Raw genomic sequence first — 18,993 nt, forward strand, 5'->3', positions numbered from 1 at the left:
ATGTTTTTAGATGGAAATATAAAAACTTTTATGAAACCAGGATTATCCAATTTTTCCACACTCTTGGTGAGTGAAGAAACTGATATCTTATTTGTTGGAACCAGAGATGCTATATTTGCACTTGACTTGAATGACATCTCAAGAGAAATAGCCAGTGTAAGCTGAACAACTGTTTATCCCTTTTTAAAAAACCTGTCTTGCTTAAGGCTATATTTTTTCTGAAATTTAATTTTCAGATCTTTAAAGACAACAGTGCAATGTCTTGCAACTGTTAGTATGAGATAGATGTTCAGTCCTATGATCTGGGGAATTACAACTGTCTGTGACGTTTTTCCAGTAGTAATATTGAGCACTGTACTTAAGAGGTTACAAATTCAGTGTAGTGCTCAGTGATGATAATGGACCTTTCAGATCTGGGAAAATGTAAACCAAAGGCCAAATCTTTACTCTTGTGACTGGCCCTTATGTGAGTAGAACCATTAAAAGCAGTTGGACTACTTATCATTATTCACATGAGTAAGAGTTTGCCAGATTGGTATCAATGTGCTTAATGCATATGAGTGCGTATTGTAATGACAGTAAAAGTAAGGCCCTTTGTGTATGTTTTGCTTCTTGGCGCTGCAAAGTGTTGAGCATCACTGAGTTTAGTTGGAAATGAAATTGCTCAGAACCTCAGGTTTCAGAGTGGTAGCCGTGTTAGTCTGTATCAGCAAAAACAACGAGGAGTCCTTGTGACATCTTAGAGACTAACAAATTTATTGGGCATAAACTTTCGTGGGCTAAAACCCACTTCATCAGATGCATGGAGTGGAAAATACAGTAGGCAGCTATATAACGAGATAACTGGCTCTGTGGATGAGGGGAAAGCAGTGGACGTGTTATTCCTTGACTTTAGCAAATCTTTTGATACGGTCTCCTACAGTATTCTTGCCAGCAAGTTAAAAGAAGTGTGGGCTGGATGAATGGACTCTAAGGTGGATAGAAAGCTGGCTAGATTGTCGGGCTCAATGGGTAGTGATCAATGGCTCCATGTCTAGTTGGGAACCGATATCAAGTGGAATGCCCCAGGGGTCAGTCTTGGGGCTGGTTTTGTCCAATATCTTCATTAATGATCTGAAGGATGGCATGGACTGCACCCTCAGCAAGTTTGCAGATGACACTAAACTGGGAGGAGTGGTAGATACGCTGGAGGGTAGAGATAGGATACAGAGGGACCTAGACAAATTAGAGGATTGGGCCAAAAGAAATCTGATGAGGGTCAACAAGGACAAGTGCAGAGTTCTGCACTTAGGACGGAAGAATCCCATGCACCGCTACAGACTAGGGACCGAACGCTAAGCAGCAGTTCTGCAGAAAAGGACCTAGGGTTACAGTGGACGAGAAGCTGGATATGAGTCAACGGTGTGCCCTTTTTGCCAAGAAGGCTAACGGCATTTTGGGCTGTATGAGTAGGGGCATTACCAGCAGATCAAGAGGTGTGATCATTCCCCTCTATTTGACATTGGTGAGGCCTCCATCTGGAGTACTGTGTGCAGTTTTGGGCCCCACACTACAAAAAGGATGTGGAAAAATTGGAAAGAGTCCAGCGGAGGGCAATAAAAATGGTTTGGGGACTGGAGCACATGACTTATGAGGAGAGGCTGAGGGAACTGGGATTGTTTAGTCTGCAGAAGAGAAGAATGAGGGGGGGATATGATAGCTGCTTTCAACTACCTGAAAGGGGGTTCCAAAGAGGATAAATCTAGACTGTTCTCAGTGGTGGCAGATGACAGAACAAGGAGTGATGGTCTCAAGTTGCAGTGGGGGAGGTTTAGGTTGGATATTAGGAAAAACTTTTTCACTAGAAGGGTGGTGAAGCATTGGAATGGGTTCCCTAGGGAGGTGGTAGAATCTCCTTCCTTAGAGGTTTTTAAGGTCGGACTTGACAAAACCCTGGCTGGGATGATTCAATTGGGGATTGGTCCTGCTTTGAGCAAGGGGGTTGGACTAGATGACCTCCTGAGGTCTCTTCCAACCTTGATATTCTATGATACACAGTACATGAAAAGATGGGAGTTGACTGACCCCCTACTCTGTAAGGCAACTCCCATCTTTTCATGTACTGTGTGTATATATATATATATGCCTACTGTATTTTCCATTCCATGCATCTGATGAAGTGGGTTTTAGCCCATGAAAGCTTATGCCTAAATAAATTGTTTAGTCTCTAAGGTGCCACAGGTAGTCCTTGCTGATTTATTCTCATCCTTGCAGGATCAGGACCCAAGTCATCTTAGTTAGTGATAAAGCTATGGGTTATAAAACTCCCGGGGTGCTGTTAACAGCACAGTAACTACCACTTAAAACCTCTTGGCTCCCTGACTGTAGATTGCATCTCAACCCTCCAATGCCCTCATGTGGAACAATGACTTAAATGACACAGTACAATTATTATTTTTGCTGAAATATTTTCATAAATCCAAGGTAACTAGATACCTCTGTTCAAGGTGGTAATATGCATCAGTCATTGCCTGCCTATCTCTTTGTAGTTCCTGTTTTTAAAACTGAAGACACAGCTGTGCCATGAAGGATACAAATCTATAAAATCTGCAGCCACTCAGAGTTAGCTCTGTTGGATAGCACTGTATTATTTTTTCAATTGTTCAGCTCTGTATCATACTGATTTGTGCCTTTAGACTGTAATAGTTTAATTTTTAAGGTGCTGCATACCCACAACTCTCATTGACTTCAAGTGAAGCAGGTTTAATTATTCTTTTAGGTTCCTCTCTCATGAAATCTGTTTTGTGATATGGCATTTTTTTATGTAAATAATTTACAAAAATAGAAGTGAAAGAATACCAAGATATTATGAGACATATAAATTTAGATCTGATGTGAAAGACATGCCTTCTGATGAGGAAGTTGTGTGTTCTGTGAGGTTTCTGTACAAACTGGGGCCCTCATCTTGTAAGCTGTTCCATGTGGGTGAATTCTACATGCCTGGGCAAAACCCCAATGAAAGTGAGATGTTTGCTCACGCAGAGCAACTTACAGGATTTGGGTGTGGCTGAACATGTTGCAGAGTCTATAGGGGAAACTGCTTGCGCTTTGTGACATCCACTGCAGTATTCTAGTGATGTCATTGGATGTAATTCATTTATAAAATGTGCTTTTAGCATCTTGTGTCCCACGTGACAACCCAAAGACGGTCAGTAAAAACCAAATCCAGGAACTCATTGCCTAGCCCAATCAGAAAGCCCCTGCTCACATGGGATCTGTGTTCTTCTGGGGGTACTTACCCCTGGGGTAACTCCTAAATCTAGCCCCCTCTCTTGATGCAGTGGCATCACACCAGCACCTCTGCTAGGGGAATCTCCATGAAGGTGGCAGTTGGGTTTGCTCTTTAAACCAAAATGCAGATTTATTTTGGTTTTGATTTTACATTTAGAATTTTAGACCAAAAATCACAGTGTGCTAAATATGGGATATTTTTTGGGTTCCAGGAGGACTGGTTCGCAACAAGGGATAGACAATTGGAATGCATTCGCAGAGGAAAGGACAAAGTAGGTAAAGTGTTTGTTTTCACTACCTAGTAATTAAATAAGTTACCATATTGAATAGCTTTTTAAAAACAATAAGCAAGTATATAGGAATCTGGTTTTGAAACTTCTATTCTTTTACAGTGACTACACTTCTGACACACCTCACACTGCATGCATTCGGTCTTGCATTTATTTTCAGACTGTTGTCTGTTTGGCAGTACCCTCTATCTATATAGTGCTATGCATATTTAAGCCCTGATCCTGCAAAGCACTTTTGCATGTGGGCAGTAACACTGAAATCAATTGCGACTACTTACATGCTTAAAGGTAAGCATGTTCTTAAAGTGCTTTTCTGGGTCTGAGCTTTGCACAACTATATATGTAATTATCTGACAAAGTAGGTATTCACCCATGAAAGCTCATGCTCCGATACGTCTGTTAGTCTATAAGGTGCCACGGGACTCTTTACTGCTTTTACAGATCCAGACTAACACGGCTACCCCTCTGATATATGTAATTAGTAATTTCTGTAAACATACTTTTAAGATCTGATATTGAAAATTGTTGTATTAAAATTTGTGTTACTCTTTAATTTATCTGTTGAGCTTGAGTCCAGTGTATTTGGACACAGTCTCTGTGTTTTAAGGTCTTGCTTGCTTTTTGTGAAGGCACCTGGAAGCCTTCATGCACTCGCGACTAAGTATGAAAATTTACAGTTATTTTTTCTGTTTCAGGTAGATTGCCGAAACTACATCCTCCTCCTTCATAAGATAAATGACACTAATTTATATGTTTGTGGAACCAATGCATTTTACCCAGCTTGTGATTACATGGTAAGCATTTTATATATTTAAATACACCCTTTACTGTGTGTGCATATAATTGATTAGTATGGTAGATCTTTAAGCACCTTTCCAAGTAATTTTCCTATGGAAAATTAGTATTAATTATTTTATTGTAATTATTTTAATTTAAAAAATTAATTATTTTTAATGTATGATTGATCATAATGAAACAAATTTAGCAGCAGCAATTAAATGCTTGTGTTATGGCTTCTGTATTTTCCATTTTTTGTTAGTAAGTTTTATTTCCGGAAACAGTCATTGTCATTTCTTATTTTGTTGCCTTATCTCTGTGCATATATTTATGAATGATTTTCATGCTTACTTACTTTATGTATATTTCTCTATTCTTAGTTCCTTTGTTTGTTCATCTAGTCTTGTTTTGCTTTGAACAAATTTTGTTGAAATGTAATCCTGTTTTAACTTTTATTTTTAAATTGAGTGCCAGGAACACCGTTGAGGCTATATAAATAATAAATGCTGACAGTGGGTTGCAAATCAGATGAATGCTATAGTTTCACCAAATGCACTTATGAGAGCCTAGCTTTTTATTTTAACCTACTTTCTCACATAGCAGGCGACTTATAAAGACTGAGGGCTTCGCTGTAGTGGCAGTTGTACCAGATTTTAAATTTGCTCATCAGTATTTAGGGAATTTGCATTGTTACTCCCAATAGAACAGCGTGCATTCTAAAAAGAAATCAGTTTTCCAAACCAAAATGTATTTATTTGGTTTCTTACCCTCTACATAATCTCAGCAGATTTAAACTGTGACTCTGGGCAGGGTGTTTTGACAGTGGCCACTTAATTGAAAGAGGAGTTTTCGTATTAGTTAATTAAAAACAAAGAAGCCCAGAAAAAAACAGACTGAGTACATTCCTATTTGTACAAATACTCACATTTCCATATTCACTCCATGATTATTCTCTTTTAAAATAAATTGTTAATTATTTTATTTAATCAGATGTGAGTCATGCTTTCAGCCTGATAGAATGATTGTTTACAACAGGTCATCAACAGTACAGATATTCATCTGCAAGGGAAAGCTGAAGAAAGCAGAGGAAGATGTCCCTTTGAACCTACTCTGAATTATGCTTCTCTGTTAGTTGGTATGTTTTGGGAATTCCATGTAAGACTAAATCATTTTTCACTGCTAATCAGATGTCAGCTACTATAATTCTAATTTGATGTCTGTGCATGTTCATGAAGTGTTAACCTCTGATCTGTTGTTTAAACACTGGAAGAGAACACAGATGAAACTATTATATAAAAAACTAAATGGAGCAGTTTTTAGTGCATTGATATATATGTCTCCTTTTTGGCCTCTGCTGGCTCATTGATAGGGACTTTTTCAGAAAGATTAATTGCTAATGATTTTCTTAGTATGACTCTTGCAACCATATCTGATATCCTTGAATCTAACTGCTTACTCTTGAATTTCTTAGGTTTCAGATGTTTGAAGGTCACACAGGCACTGTGAAATCTTTCAGATGTATTTTACTAGAAAGCTACATAGAAAAGGATTTTCTTTCTTGTGCAAAAACTACCCTTGAAACCTTATTCAATGTCCCTTAGCAACATTTGAGATTACCAGAGTGGTTGTCTGGGTCACTTCTCTGAGAGTCCACCTAGCAATTGTTGGCTTTCAAACATTCATTGTACGTTTTGTCCTTTGCCTATTAAACTATATTCTTATATTTATCCTTTGATCCTACTGGAACTTTACATTCATGTTGCGTCCTCTCCATGTCAACTCATTTTGGACCTATGCACAAATACAGAGTGAAATCTATTTTTAAGAGACTGCTCAAGGTACTGACATAAAGTTGCTTAAAAAGAGGTGACCTTCAGATAATGATAAGAGATTTGTACTTGGTAGGTATTGGGGATACTTGGCTGTTTCTTAAGAAAACAAGCTGCCCAGCAGGACTGATGTCTGGTGTACATAGTTCACCATGATTCATTATAAATGGTGAGGAGGATAAATATAGAGCTCACACAGCAATGTTCTTCACATTTTCCTGTTAACTCTTCTTAAGGTCCACTCTAGGGGCCTATAGATACTCTGAACAATATTAATACATAAAAATTTCACATTCAGAGATCTTCAGTTACAAGCAACATGTAACTTCCAGCTAGTTGAGCCTTGATTCATTTTAGACAAATGTCTACAAAGCTAACAAAACAAAATACCTTTCTGCCCCAACATCTTACAATCTTTCGGACCTAATTCTGCATGGTGCTGCGTGGACTCAACTCCTAGTCAGTTCTGTAGGAACTGAGGGTGCTCAGCACCTTGCAAGACCAGCAGCCTATACTTTTCAGCAGGTAAAATCATAGCTATACCTGCTTCTCAAGTTACTTTTGCTATAAACATTTGCATGTGAGAAATACATATAACTTATGACCATTCCTTTGCATTGTAAGAAAAAGTATTTTTTGCACTTTTATTTCTTTAAACTCTTCACAGATAGTGCATTTTATTCAGCCACTTCAAACAACTTCTTGGGCACTGAGCCTATTATACTTCGCAGTTTGAGAAACCATCTAAGGACAGAGTTTAAAGCATCTTGGCTAAATGGTAAGATGTTTTTATACATATTTTAGCCCCTGCAGGGCAAATATTCCATCTTGCTTGATTTTTTTAACACAAAATTAAGAAACGCACCCATTTTTCTTCCCAGTGTAGAGTTCTGAAAGTCTAATGTGGGGTACTCCCCCTTGCCATATATAAGGATTTAGATTACATGTCACTGTTTGTGTTTAAAGGCAGTTGCCATTTTTAAGATGCCTGCAGAAAAGTGACATAGTTTATGACTCTGGAAGCATGGGAGCCAAATGTTAGATCATAATTATTTTCAGTCTTTCTTGATAATGGTTTAAAATTCAGTTGAATTTTATTTTGTTATGAAACTTTTTAAAATGTTAACACCTGTAACATTTGTTGGTTTACTGAATAAGTATCACAATAAAGCAGAGGCTGGTTTAGGACCTCATCCCAATTCTGTCAGTATTGTAACTAACAACCCTCTTTGATAAGCACAGGCAGCAGCAGATTTAGCAGAACAGATTTTGTGTGTGTGTATTTCAAATAACATGTATATCTTACACACAGTGACAAGTGCTTCACACTGAATAGTGTGCAAAGCAAAAACTGGTTGGTGCATCTTTTTTCTAACCACCTTCCATGGCATGCTAAACTCCACTAATTAATATAGGATAAGCTAACAAAATGCAAATAGATAAGCATCAGTAATGGATTTCAATATTTCTCTAGTCCTGTTATTAGTAAACACAATGGATCTTAAGGCATCTTTGTAGGAATTGCTACAGTTTTATATCAACTTTTTTACAGGCCCTAAACTCAAAGGCAAATAAACTGCTAAAAATATCAGATGTTGACTTTGAATTTCCTTGTTTTTTCAGAATTAAGTCTGTTACTCCCATCTCTAACTTACTTCATCTTGCATGTCTGTATTGCAGGGTCTGTATACACAAAACCTATTCTAGGCATGCTCACTTTTGTGGAGGGTTGCTTTTTTATTTCTCTAGGCCTCTTTATTATCCGTAAAATGGTTCCTCTCTCCATACGAACCTTATTCTGCATAAAATTGGAAGGGAGATAGATGAGCATTAAACTCCTCCATAAACCTTTACTTTAGAAAATGTAAAATATTCCCATTTAGCATTGATGGTAATAAATTTCATCTCCTGCAAAAGGTTAATCTAAGCATCAGTATACCTCTAACTGTCTGAAATTAATATGCATTGATTTTGCTATGTCCAGAAAAAGCAAGCTCCTAAATTGAGGACTAAAGATAAAAGTGAGCTTATAATTAAGGACTAAGGTGAAGAGGCGATTAGTAGTCCATTTTCACTTGGATAGATTTAAAAAAAAAATTGTATACTAACTCATAAGCTCGTTCCGGTCCTTTCCTTGCCCACAGTTCTAAGAAAACATTATTTTACTACAGTTAAAAAAAAAATCCACTTTTGATATTGATATTTCATTGCCTTTTGTCCTCTACATTAGAAAAAACTGTTGCATTATGTGTGTTTATATATTCCAGAGCCCAGCTTTGTCTATATGGATATTGTGCGGGAAAGTGAATCTAATCCAGATGGAGATGATGATAAAATTTATGTGTTCTTCACTGAAACAGCTGTTGAATTTGAATTCTACGACAAACTCCTGGTGTCAAGAATTGCTCGTGTCTGCAAAGTTAGTATTTGTAGTATAGTAATTTTGTTTACAGTATGTAAGTAGTTTAGATAAAGCTGCATGGCAGAACGAGCAAACATGGTTCCATCTGCATTGTCCATCTTACCTATTAAAATTCTACTGTCAGGCTTCTATGATTGAACTCACTTCCTCCTCCTTCCACACTCTTCAGAACCCCCTGTTCAACCCTCCCATGACATTCAAATCTCTTGACTTTGAAAATGCTGATTCGTATAGGAAGACTGAACAAGCCCTTGTGTGATAGTGCTACCAAGTGTGTTTATGTGAATGAAATCAGCCTGCTTTATAAACTCTAAAGTGATGACACTTTCCCTTCATACAGGGTGATCTCGGTGGAAAACGCATATTGCAAAAAAGATGGACATCATTTTTAAAATCCAGACTTATCTGTTCCGTTCCAGAATCAAATTTCCAGTTTAATATTGTTCAGGATGTCTTTTTACTTAAGAGAGCAGACTGGCGGGAAAGCATGTTTTATGGGATTTTTACTCAACAATGGTAAGATACAAGAAATGCATGTATTACTAACATTTTGAAGTAGTTTTTCAAAGCAGAGGTTGGGTTTGCGTATCTGAAAATAATTCAGATATTTTGTAAACCTAAATGTAAAGGCTTTCTGGTACGTGAATTGCTGCTGCATTAGTTTCAGCCCCTAAGCAAAGCTTTTCTATTGTGGTTCGTTCTGTAGGAAAGTTATTCGAGTGCTTGTCTATAAATATTCCACTCTTAGTGCTCATGCACTCCCATGCACTCGAGGTCAGTGTCTTTTGGCCAGCAGTCTCTTCTTGCAGTTGTGCATGTGCTATGAGTGTCTTCATGCTCACATAGTGAGAGTATAAAGGTCGGAGCAGGCCCAACCACCATTCAGTTCCTTCTCGTTGCCCATTGCCCGTCGCTTTTTCCTAATCTTTACTTTATTGTCTATATAGTTGCCTGTTGGGAAACTGTGGGTAGTTTAGGGAGTTTTTATCTGCCTTATTTGCTGTTTCATTTCCTCATCTTCTTGGTACTGTGGCTTGGAGATGTCCCATTCTGAGTAATTCGATTTGAAGCATTGCCTCTCATGCAAGGCAGCCATTCCAACATAGAGGAAGCATCAAGATCTGATGCTTCTTTTGGTAGAGCTGTGCTGCAATCTTCGTCCAAGTATACTTCAAGTACCTGCTTCCTTATATCAGGTCACTGTTTCGGAGTCACCAAGAGTGGAATATACACCTCTACCTCGATATAACGTGACCCGATATAACACAAATTCAGATATAACGCAGTAAAGCAGTGCTCTGGGGGAGGTGAGGCTGTGCACTCCAGTGGATTAAATCAAGTTCGATATAATGTGGTTTCACCTATAACGCGGTAAGATTTTTTTGACTCCCGAGGACAGCGTTATATCAAGGTAGAGGTGTATATGGACAAGCACTCAGAGAAGATAGAAAAGTTACTTACCTTTACAGTAACTGGAGTTTTTAAAGATGTGGTGTCCCCATATATACTCCACAACTTGCCTTCCTTCCTCATTATTGGGGAATGCTATAACACCTGGATTCTGCTATGGTGATGGAAATGAATGGCAGTTGGGTCCATTTCACTCTTTATGCCTTCCCCATGTATGGCTCCAACAGACACCTGTGGCCAAAAGGCTCTGATCTTGAGCACATGGGGCATGTGCACATCGAGAGTGGAATATACATGGACAACACATCTCAAAGAACTCCAGTTATTGTAAAGGTAAATAACTGTTTTTTCCCCTCTGGCTTTGAGGTGCATTGTTTAGTTATTTGCACCATAAAAGCTAGAACTGTTTGTTTATGTTTTTCTCCTCTATCCCCTATCAAGTCAAACTTCATTTGGAAATTGGTTTCACTGAAGGTATAATTTTCTCTCTATATTATTTTCTCTTTTGTTTTTATTATATGAGGAAATTGTATAATAATAATTATTATTATTATTATAATGATAATAAACAGATTATGAAAGTACCTGAAGGTTGCTATTATCACCAGAATCTACAAGAGAGGATGGATTTGAATTCATTGTTGAGCTTCTGAATTTTCTGTCTCTTGTTACAGCCAAGCTTATGTGAATTTGGATTAGTTGTGAACCCTTCACATAGACTGTAAACTCTTTGGGGCAGGGGTTGCCTTTCACGATGTGTTTGTACAGTGTGTAGCACAGTGCAGCCCTGATCTTGATTGAGCTTTCTAGAGTAGAAAGTACTGTAATACTACAAAGAATGTAATCCTTTGATAATGGAACTCATGCATGTAGCTATTTAGCCCGTCCTAGTTATTTATGTCCTAGGTTTATATCAATTGCTTCCAGCTGGTGAAGTAGCCTTTCCAGGGTTTATATGTTCGCTGCCGTCCCTCCAATGGTAACTTGTCTCTAACGAATGCAGATTAATCTCAGAATTCAGTAGTGAGCTCTCGCTTTAGTGTTAATGGCCTGATTGCAGCCATTGGTCAGGGACTCAGAATAAGACTTGATCATTTATTCCTAAAGTGACCAGATGTCCCAATTTTATAGGGACAGTCCCGATATTTGGGGCTTTTTTTAATATGGGCTCCTATTACCCCCCATCCCCTGTCCCGAATTTTCACACTTGCTATCTGGTCACCCTATTTATTCTATATATTTGAAGGGAACAGACTTGTTAGTTTGATCTGACTGAGTCAACACTGCCATTTGCTGAAGCTAGGTGTTTTCAATCTCTGGGCTAAAGCTTTTAGTTGAAGACTAGCCAAGGGTTTTGCCAGTCCAGACACTTGAGTTATGCATTCTCTGGCAGGCTGGTGGAAAAATTAAAACTAACTAAACTTAAATTGACTTTGTTTATCACTTAGAACAAAATCCTGACTTCTTCCTGTGTTGTTTCCTCTACCAAATGAAGCAGCTAGGCTTCCAAGATGCAGAGTAAGCAGTACCCTCATGAAAGGAAACCACTGCAAGTTGAAGTACCATTCTTCCAAATGCAGCATCTGTGAAAGCCCACTTGTCTAATCTACTACTTTCTGAAAATAAAAACAGAACTCCAAGCTGTTTTTACAGCTGATTAATTTGATCTCACTGTGTGTGTGTGTCTGTCTGTCTATACAATATAATATAAAGAGGCACAGACAAAATGTACCAGCAGTAGAATTGTGTATGTCAAAGGGTACTACTGCAAAGTAATCATGAAAAAGTAGCTTTGGTAGTTTGTAAAGGCATCAAAATCCTGAGATAGATATCTAGATCAATGGAAGTTGCATTATGTTGTTGCTGTATCATTTTATGCATACTGTATAATTTACATCACCATTCACATCCCACTGATTTTGGCCACAATGTGCGTAAGTGGGATTCTGCAAGGGCTCTTCTTAAATTTCATATTCTGATTGTGGAAACAGTCACTTCGGCATCATGGAATTCAAATGAGAGGACTCTCTCCCTATGTACCTAGTCTGTTTTCTCAAGGGCCAGTATAGCTATGGCCATGGGTTAGAGAGGGGGCCACATTCTGCTTTCAGTTACATCAGTGTAAATCCAGTGTAACTCAAGTAACTGGAGTCTCTCTGGATTTAACTAGTGTTACTGAGGTGAGCACCTGACCCAGGCCCCCAATTCACCTTTAATCCATGTAACCTTTCAGATTTAATTTTGAAAACTATTTCAGACTGGATACAAAGGGGAAAGACATACTTTATAGCAGGATGAAATAGTGGGGTTTGGGCAGGAGAGAATTATATATAAAAAGTGGAGAGCAGAAAGTGAAACTAACCATGATGCTTAGATCTGTCTGCGTGCTGTCACCTAATTTATCAATGAAGAGTAAAGAACTAGTCTTAAGGTGTACATCTCCTAGGCTGTTTGGAGTTAATTTGGAGGCTGTTACTTGATTTTTAACAAAATAGATATTTTTAATAAAATCCTTTTACACAGTGTCTTTTTCCTAAGCCTTTCTCAGCAAATCACAAAAACAGTGATTGATGCTTTTTAGATGTGTGTTTATGTACATATATTCACTAACCCTAAAGAGAAAATAGCAACATGCACTGCAAAAAAGAAGTTGTTTTTACAGCCTTCCCTTCTGCATAAAGGGCAAAATAACTGACTCACATTGTCTCTTTCTTCTTTTTCACCTCCAAGGGGAAGGTTGGATATTTCTGCAGTTTGTGCATTCAGTATGAAAACTGTCCAAGAAGTCTTCGCCAAAGGAAACTATAAAGGGCCAGTGACTGTGGAACATTCCCATGTTAAATGGATGGTGTTCAGGGGAGAAGTGCCACTTCCACGTCCCGGTGCTGTAAATACTCATTTATTCTCTTCTAAAGAAAACATTCTCTTGATTTTCTTTTCTGCTAGAGAATTACTAGTCCAGATTTTGCCAGTGTAGATGCAGTTCCATCGCCAACACAGAGACATCTTGCCTCCATCCCAGATCTGTGAGTGTGTGGAGGCCCCCTGAGTAGCCACTCCTCCTGCTTAACTCTACCACTGGGGTTGGAGGGTGCGACTTCCTTACACAGGTCTTCAGCAGGGTGAATTTCATCCATAGTGAATGATGGATTCCCATTGTGAAAGTTGGGTAGAAATCGCTAAAAGTTTAGTACATAGTAACAGTTGTCTGTAAATTGGTGGAATATAAAAATGGTTGTAATTATGTTTGTTATACATTGTTTCTAGTGCATTGATAATTTTGCCCGGAGTATTGGATACAACACTTCTCTTGATTTGCCTGATAAAATCCTGCAGTTTGTTAGAGACCACCCTTTAATGGATAATGCTGTAAATCCAATTGGTGATAGGCCAGTGCTACTGAAGAGAGGTTCAAATTATACCAGGATTGTAGTAGACAGAATCACTGGCCTAGATAAAAAAACATACCATGTTCTGTTTATAGGAACGGGTAAGTGGTTTTATTTGGGGGCTGCGGGTGGGGGGGGGAAGATTTATTATGGAAGAGTTTGTTTTAGAATTTTTTCTGAGCCTTCAAAAAGTAAAAGTATCTATTGACTCCTAATAATGCACCAAAAATCCTTTGTCTTAATTTACCACTTATAATGTCTCAGACAGCAACCAGGCAGGGGGGTTTATAATGGGCCTTCAGTTTCCTTTTTCCTCCAAGTTATGTTTCTAGCTGAACTGCTTTATTTCCCCAGTGTAAGATACTGTGTATTGTATGAAGACAATTTTCATCTTATGGGCCCTCCTTCAGCAAAACTCTTAATGCTTGACTCAGTGGGACTTGGGTGGAGCTTTGCTAAATTGAAGCCATTGTGTTTGCAGTTAGGTAGATGTAAATTTTGAGTGTAGAGCAGGCCTTAGAGTAATGTTTGAATGATGTTTTATTATCTGTTTCTTTCCTTTTTAAAGCTTGTGGAGATATAGTTCATAACCTATGTTATCATTAGTTTTATTCAGAATAATAATTTTCTTTGTAGCCTCACTGTTTTCTTTTGGTCAAGAGGTCTGCAGTGATAGCTATTTTCTACTTAAACACTTGTAATGTAGAATAGTGGCACTTAAAAATATACCAAGGCTTTCAAAAAATTTGTCATGGAAATGTCCCCTGCTGGCTTTCCCTAGCAAAATGGGCCTTACCTGTGACATAAGTGATGCATAGATCTTGCTGGCTCTCTGCACATGGGTGAATCTCACACAGGATGAAGGGACTTCTGGTCAAGACTATTACCAAAAGCCATGAGTTTCTTGAAGAAAAGGTTAAAATCTTTGTACAAGTGCAAGGAAGCAGAAGCTGACTTGCCAGTTTGGAATTTCCAGCCCAGCTCCTAGGTAAAGTGTGTGTTTGTTTTGTTGGACATTGAGGATCTGTTTGGAAATCTTCCATATCAGAAGACCCTCGGTGAGGGGAAATCTTCCAAAATCAGGGACGTCTCCATTGCTTAAAAAAATCATTACTTCTTACTTACCAGAAAGTGAATGGGGAAAATATTGCTGTGGAACATTCAGGAAATTTCCTGCCCTCAAGATTCGTTTTCTAAATCTCTAGAAAAGGCTGATTAATTTTAAAATTGAAGTGAAAATGCTGTTATGCTATGTTTGAACATGTTTCTCTTTAAAAATACATTTTATTTTATGCAGATAATGGATATTTGCATAAAGCTCTCAACTGCGACGGGGAAATGTTCATTATGGAGGAGATACAGCTGTTTCAGTCCCCAGAGCCTGTACAGTCTCTTAAACTGTCTTCTAAAAAGGTAGATCCTCTGTCTCTGCATTTTCAAAGGGATTGGTATAATGGTATGCTTCAGGCCTTCCTCTTTTTACACTGTACATCTGGCTTTTCAGTGTTATGTATATACTACATACTCTTTTCTAGCATCACACTGATTAATAATAAAAGCATATATGAGATTTTATCTGTGGAAGTAGATTTCTTTTGCATTTTAATATAACTGAAATAAACTTTCAAACACACATTTGGCAATTTATATCACTTTTAGTCAAAAATAATTCCCAAAGTTTTCATAAAGACTGTAATCTCTTCAGGCCAGGAATCTTGTCTTTTCTTATATTCTGCAAAGCACTTTATATATGCTCATGCTCTTTCATTGGTAATCTGTTATTTCAAAGTATATAGTTGATTTATTGTCAAATCACAGAAGTTGTTGTCTGGATGCCATAAAGTTTAAAAACTCTCACAGTGCTATAAAATAACAGCTCAATACTGCATTTCTAGGGCCTGCTATATGTAGGGTCTCCATCCCAAGTTGTACAACTCCCTGTTTCAGTATGCAGCCGATATAAACAGTGCATGGATTGTGTTTTGGCAAGGGATCCTTATTGCGTGTGGTCTCAGTCTTTTCAGAAGTGTGTTCCAGTGGCTAATCAAACGGGAGACTTGCAGTAAGTAAAAAGATATTGCTTGAGGTCCATATATGAGATGATATTTATCTTGCTTTTTAAATTCAGTTCTACAAGTCAGTAAAATGTAACAAAACCAGGATGCATTCTACAGCCAATATCCTAAAAGTTTGAACATTTTTACATGCCTTCATGGTGTATTTCTTTTATTCATCTCTCTCTTCCCCCAGGGATTTAATCCAGAGTGTTAAAAATGGTGATGCTGCCAAATGTCCTAAAATAGGTACGTGAACATTTATCTTTAATAAAATATTGTTGAAATAGAATTATTTTCATTTTGTACTATATCATGCGGGTCATATATCTGTGTCATTGAAATGCCTTATATTATAGCTAAATTAAAATACAATCCAGGGGTAAAAATGATATTGATTTTTGACAAGAAAACACTGAGCTGATTTGACTTGTTTGTTCTTAATGGTTTTGAACTTGGAGTCAGGATATTCTAGTTCAGATTGAAACCACTAATCTCATGAGAAGTTGAAAATGTGAGCCATGACTTTTGAGGCTGTTGGTATGTTTCTCCCCATGCTACAGAAATCATGTGGGACATAAGAAGTCCTGTTAACTCTGTTACTGTGACTGACACTTGGTATTGCTCTGCAGAAATATAACTCATATAGTCAGCTATTTAAAAAAAAAAACCTGCTGGTTCAGAGAGAGAAATTTTAAAATATGAATTTGTGATTAATTTTTAAAAAGTTTTTAATTTTTAAATGTTTGCAGGATTAGGGACTTTAATCTTAAACTGCTCTGAAAACTTAAGAGGCAGCTATTGTAGATTATAGGTCATCCATGTAATGTGGTAAAGTCAAAAGCATTTGTATCCTCAAAGCCCTGTCCAAGCAATATCTAATCCTCACAACTGCTTTGTGAGGATAGAACAGCAAGTGTACAAATTGAGTGTGGAAATTGAGGCACAGAAAGGTGAAGAGATTTACTCAAGGCCACATACTGTGTTAGTCTGTGGCAAAGTGAGAATTTAAACTCAAGTTCCTGAATTCCAGCCCATATTCAGACTGTTAGATATCACTGGGAATAAGGCCAGCTAGAACCAATCTATGCTATCATGCCCTTTTAGCAGATGGGAGGAGACAGTTAAATCTGTCGATTTTCTCTAGTTTATTCATGCACCTTAAAACACTCACTGTCCTTTGAGTCATGCTTCTTTATTAATCGTGGTGTTTCTTTGAACATACATGTGGTCAGGCAGGTTACATTAAGGTTTTATTGTTTTTAATGAAACCACCTTTCACAATTTCAGGAAATAATGTCAAAAACTGTCCTGTTATCATTGGCAACAGTGTTCATCTTAAATGCGCACCCATGTCCAACCTGGCTAGGATGGTGTGGAAGTTTAATGGGAGCAGTCTTCAGGCAGAAGAGTCTAAATACCTGCTATATGATGGAGGAATAGTCATATTTAATGTGACAGTGGCTGATGCTGGATTTTATGACTGTCATTCTGTAGAGAGAGCTAATGGGAAAGAATTCGCTGTTACTGTGGCTAGCTACGTTCTTTATACCCAACAGGACAGCATTTTCATTATTACTAAGAATTACACCACAAATCAACCAAATGCAGACACAACTCTGAAGGTTAAATCTTTGGTATCATCTTCCTTGCTGAATGACCCAGCAAAACAAAGATCCCTGGAAGACCAGAAAGAGAAGCTTATTTTAAAATTCTTGGGAGCTGGATTTGCACTCCTTTTTTCTTCCTTGCTGGTTTGGAACTTTTATAAAGGCCATCTGTCTGTGCCTTGGAAGAGCAGAGAAAAAAGCTCAAAAACAGCAAATGCAGATTGTTTGCCAGGTCCAACATTGGCTACAGAGGGGCTGGGCGCTATGAGGAAAAGTTCAGCCACACGAACTAACACCTCCACTGTTAATGAATCAGTACCTCTTGTGAGCTTTCCTTCAGAAGAGGAACACAGTGCAAATGTACAACACAACACAAGTCTCACAAAGAGATCTGGGACTTGCAGCTCACAAAGCTGTTTGGTTGAGGATGAGACGATGTTTCCTACTGAGGAATGTGGAATGTAAAGTTTGAGTAGGAATCACAAGCCCAAAATCTACTGAGCCAAGTTTGCTAAACATAAAATCATTTTCAGTTGCTGCTTTTGAAAAAGATTGTTACATCAGTTTTTGGTATTTGTTTAACATGTGTTGCAAGAATAAACATTTGTTAAAAGTTGATATTGAGCTCCTTTTCTGTAGCATTGTGTGTTGCTGCACCATTATAGACATTAAAACGTCAGGAGCTGTTAATAATCTTTAGCACTTAAATAATGCTTTTCATCTTCAGAGGGTGTCTGTTTACTCTATGAATACCACCTTATTAAGGCTTCCAGTGTCCCTGTGAAGTAGGTATTATCTCCACTGAACAAATGAGATTAAAGGACATGCTCATGGCCACAGATGAAATCAGTGTCAGAGATGTGGATTAGAGATTAGAAATTCCTAGCTAATCTTCCTGTGCTCACACCATTGACCATGAAATCTCCATCTCTCTCTTCTTAGGTCTTTAAATCTTCAAGGCATTGTACACACATTAACTTAAGTTCCTAATGTATTGTAAAGAAGGTCATTAAAAGGTATCTCTCTCTGTCCCAAACAGCCTCATGCCCCAGTTCATGTACTGCATAGGTGATGCAAATGTATTTCCTCAGAGCATGACCAAAATCCAGGTATCATAACCCTGTTTGTTAAATATCTTTGTATACCCTATATATTCGCCTGAAACAGTCTCCATCTCCTTCTTTGGAGAGCAGCCTAGGTTCTCCAGCAATGAAATCCCCGAACAAAGAGCTGTTCTGCCTCTCTCCGTGTCTAGTGCCAAAGGTATGCAGAGAATGAGTGGATTCCAGTGCTTTCTTCTCTCCTCTTCCAAACATGTACAGTTTGCTTTCTCCGGCTCTCAAGTAGCCTTAGAAGCAGAAGTTTCCAAGGCTGCTTTGAACCTGACTGTCCTGGCCAGGAGCACTTTCCTGCCACACCACCACACTTGCTTTAAAACGATAATTGAAAAAGATGCTCAGAAACCAGGGTGATGAGTGCAGTATAATGATCAATAGAGAAAAGACCAAATCAGTTGTTGTTTAATGTTTCCTTCACACTGTGGGTTAAAGTGTTTTTACATTAAAGTAGAGTGCCAGTCTCTCCTTTTGAATATATCTTTTATTCCTTAAAACCATGTGCTTTACAATAAGGGCCTCTTGTATACCGTTATGTGCAAATGCCACACAAATTTTGGCCTGCTGTTGAAACATACTAAACACTCAGCAATGCTCATGTTCCCAGATCTCTGTATTTGGCAGTTTTGCAGATGCTAATTAATAACCATTTGCACTTTTCATGGAAAGAGCTAAAGGTGGGAATAGCCATTAGCCTTTCTAGCAGGATCAAGTAATGGGGTTGGAGAGTGAGAAGAGGATTTTACATAAAAAATGTACAGCTGAAAATGAAAAAGCTGAAGAGCTGCTGCAAAACCATAATGCTAAGGCCTCTCTGACTACAATCA

At 38.1% G+C, this 18,993-nt stretch overlaps 1 protein-coding gene across 1 annotated transcript; it reads left to right on the forward strand.

The window, feature by feature from the left end:
• Positions 1 to 139: 139 nt before the first annotated feature.
• Positions 140 to 17,669, forward strand: LOC116826206 (semaphorin-4E-like). Its single transcript, XM_032782785.1, has 13 exons — positions 140 to 156; positions 3,483 to 3,546; positions 4,256 to 4,354; positions 5,373 to 5,472; positions 6,834 to 6,944; positions 8,434 to 8,585; positions 8,929 to 9,104; positions 12,729 to 12,885; positions 13,266 to 13,488; positions 14,685 to 14,800; positions 15,283 to 15,449; positions 15,638 to 15,690; positions 16,732 to 17,669. The coding sequence occupies exons 3-13, from the start codon at positions 4,352 to 4,354 to the stop codon at positions 17,514 to 17,516; spliced, it is 2,043 nt and encodes a 680-aa protein (XP_032638676.1). The 5' UTR covers positions 140 to 156; positions 3,483 to 3,546; positions 4,256 to 4,351; the 3' UTR covers positions 17,517 to 17,669.
• The last annotated feature ends 1,324 nt before the right edge of the window (positions 17,670 to 18,993 follow it).

This window comes from Chelonoidis abingdonii, chromosome 11 (assembly GCF_003597395.2).
Source record: "Chelonoidis abingdonii isolate Lonesome George chromosome 11, CheloAbing_2.0, whole genome shotgun sequence".
Classification (NCBI taxonomy): Eukaryota; Metazoa; Chordata; order Testudines; family Testudinidae; genus Chelonoidis; species Chelonoidis abingdonii.

What these genes read in the sequence shown, in the direction of transcription:
- LOC116826206 (XM_032782785.1), top strand. An exon ending in CACTTCCACGTCCCGGTGCT is followed by an intron (nt 12,886 to 13,265) that starts GTAAATACTCAT and finishes CATTGTTTCTAG; the next exon opens with TGCATTGATAATTTTGCCCG. An exon ending in AATCAAACGGGAGACTTGCA is followed by an intron (nt 15,450 to 15,637) that starts GTAAGTAAAAAG and finishes CTCTTCCCCCAG; the next exon opens with GGATTTAATCCAGAGTGTTA.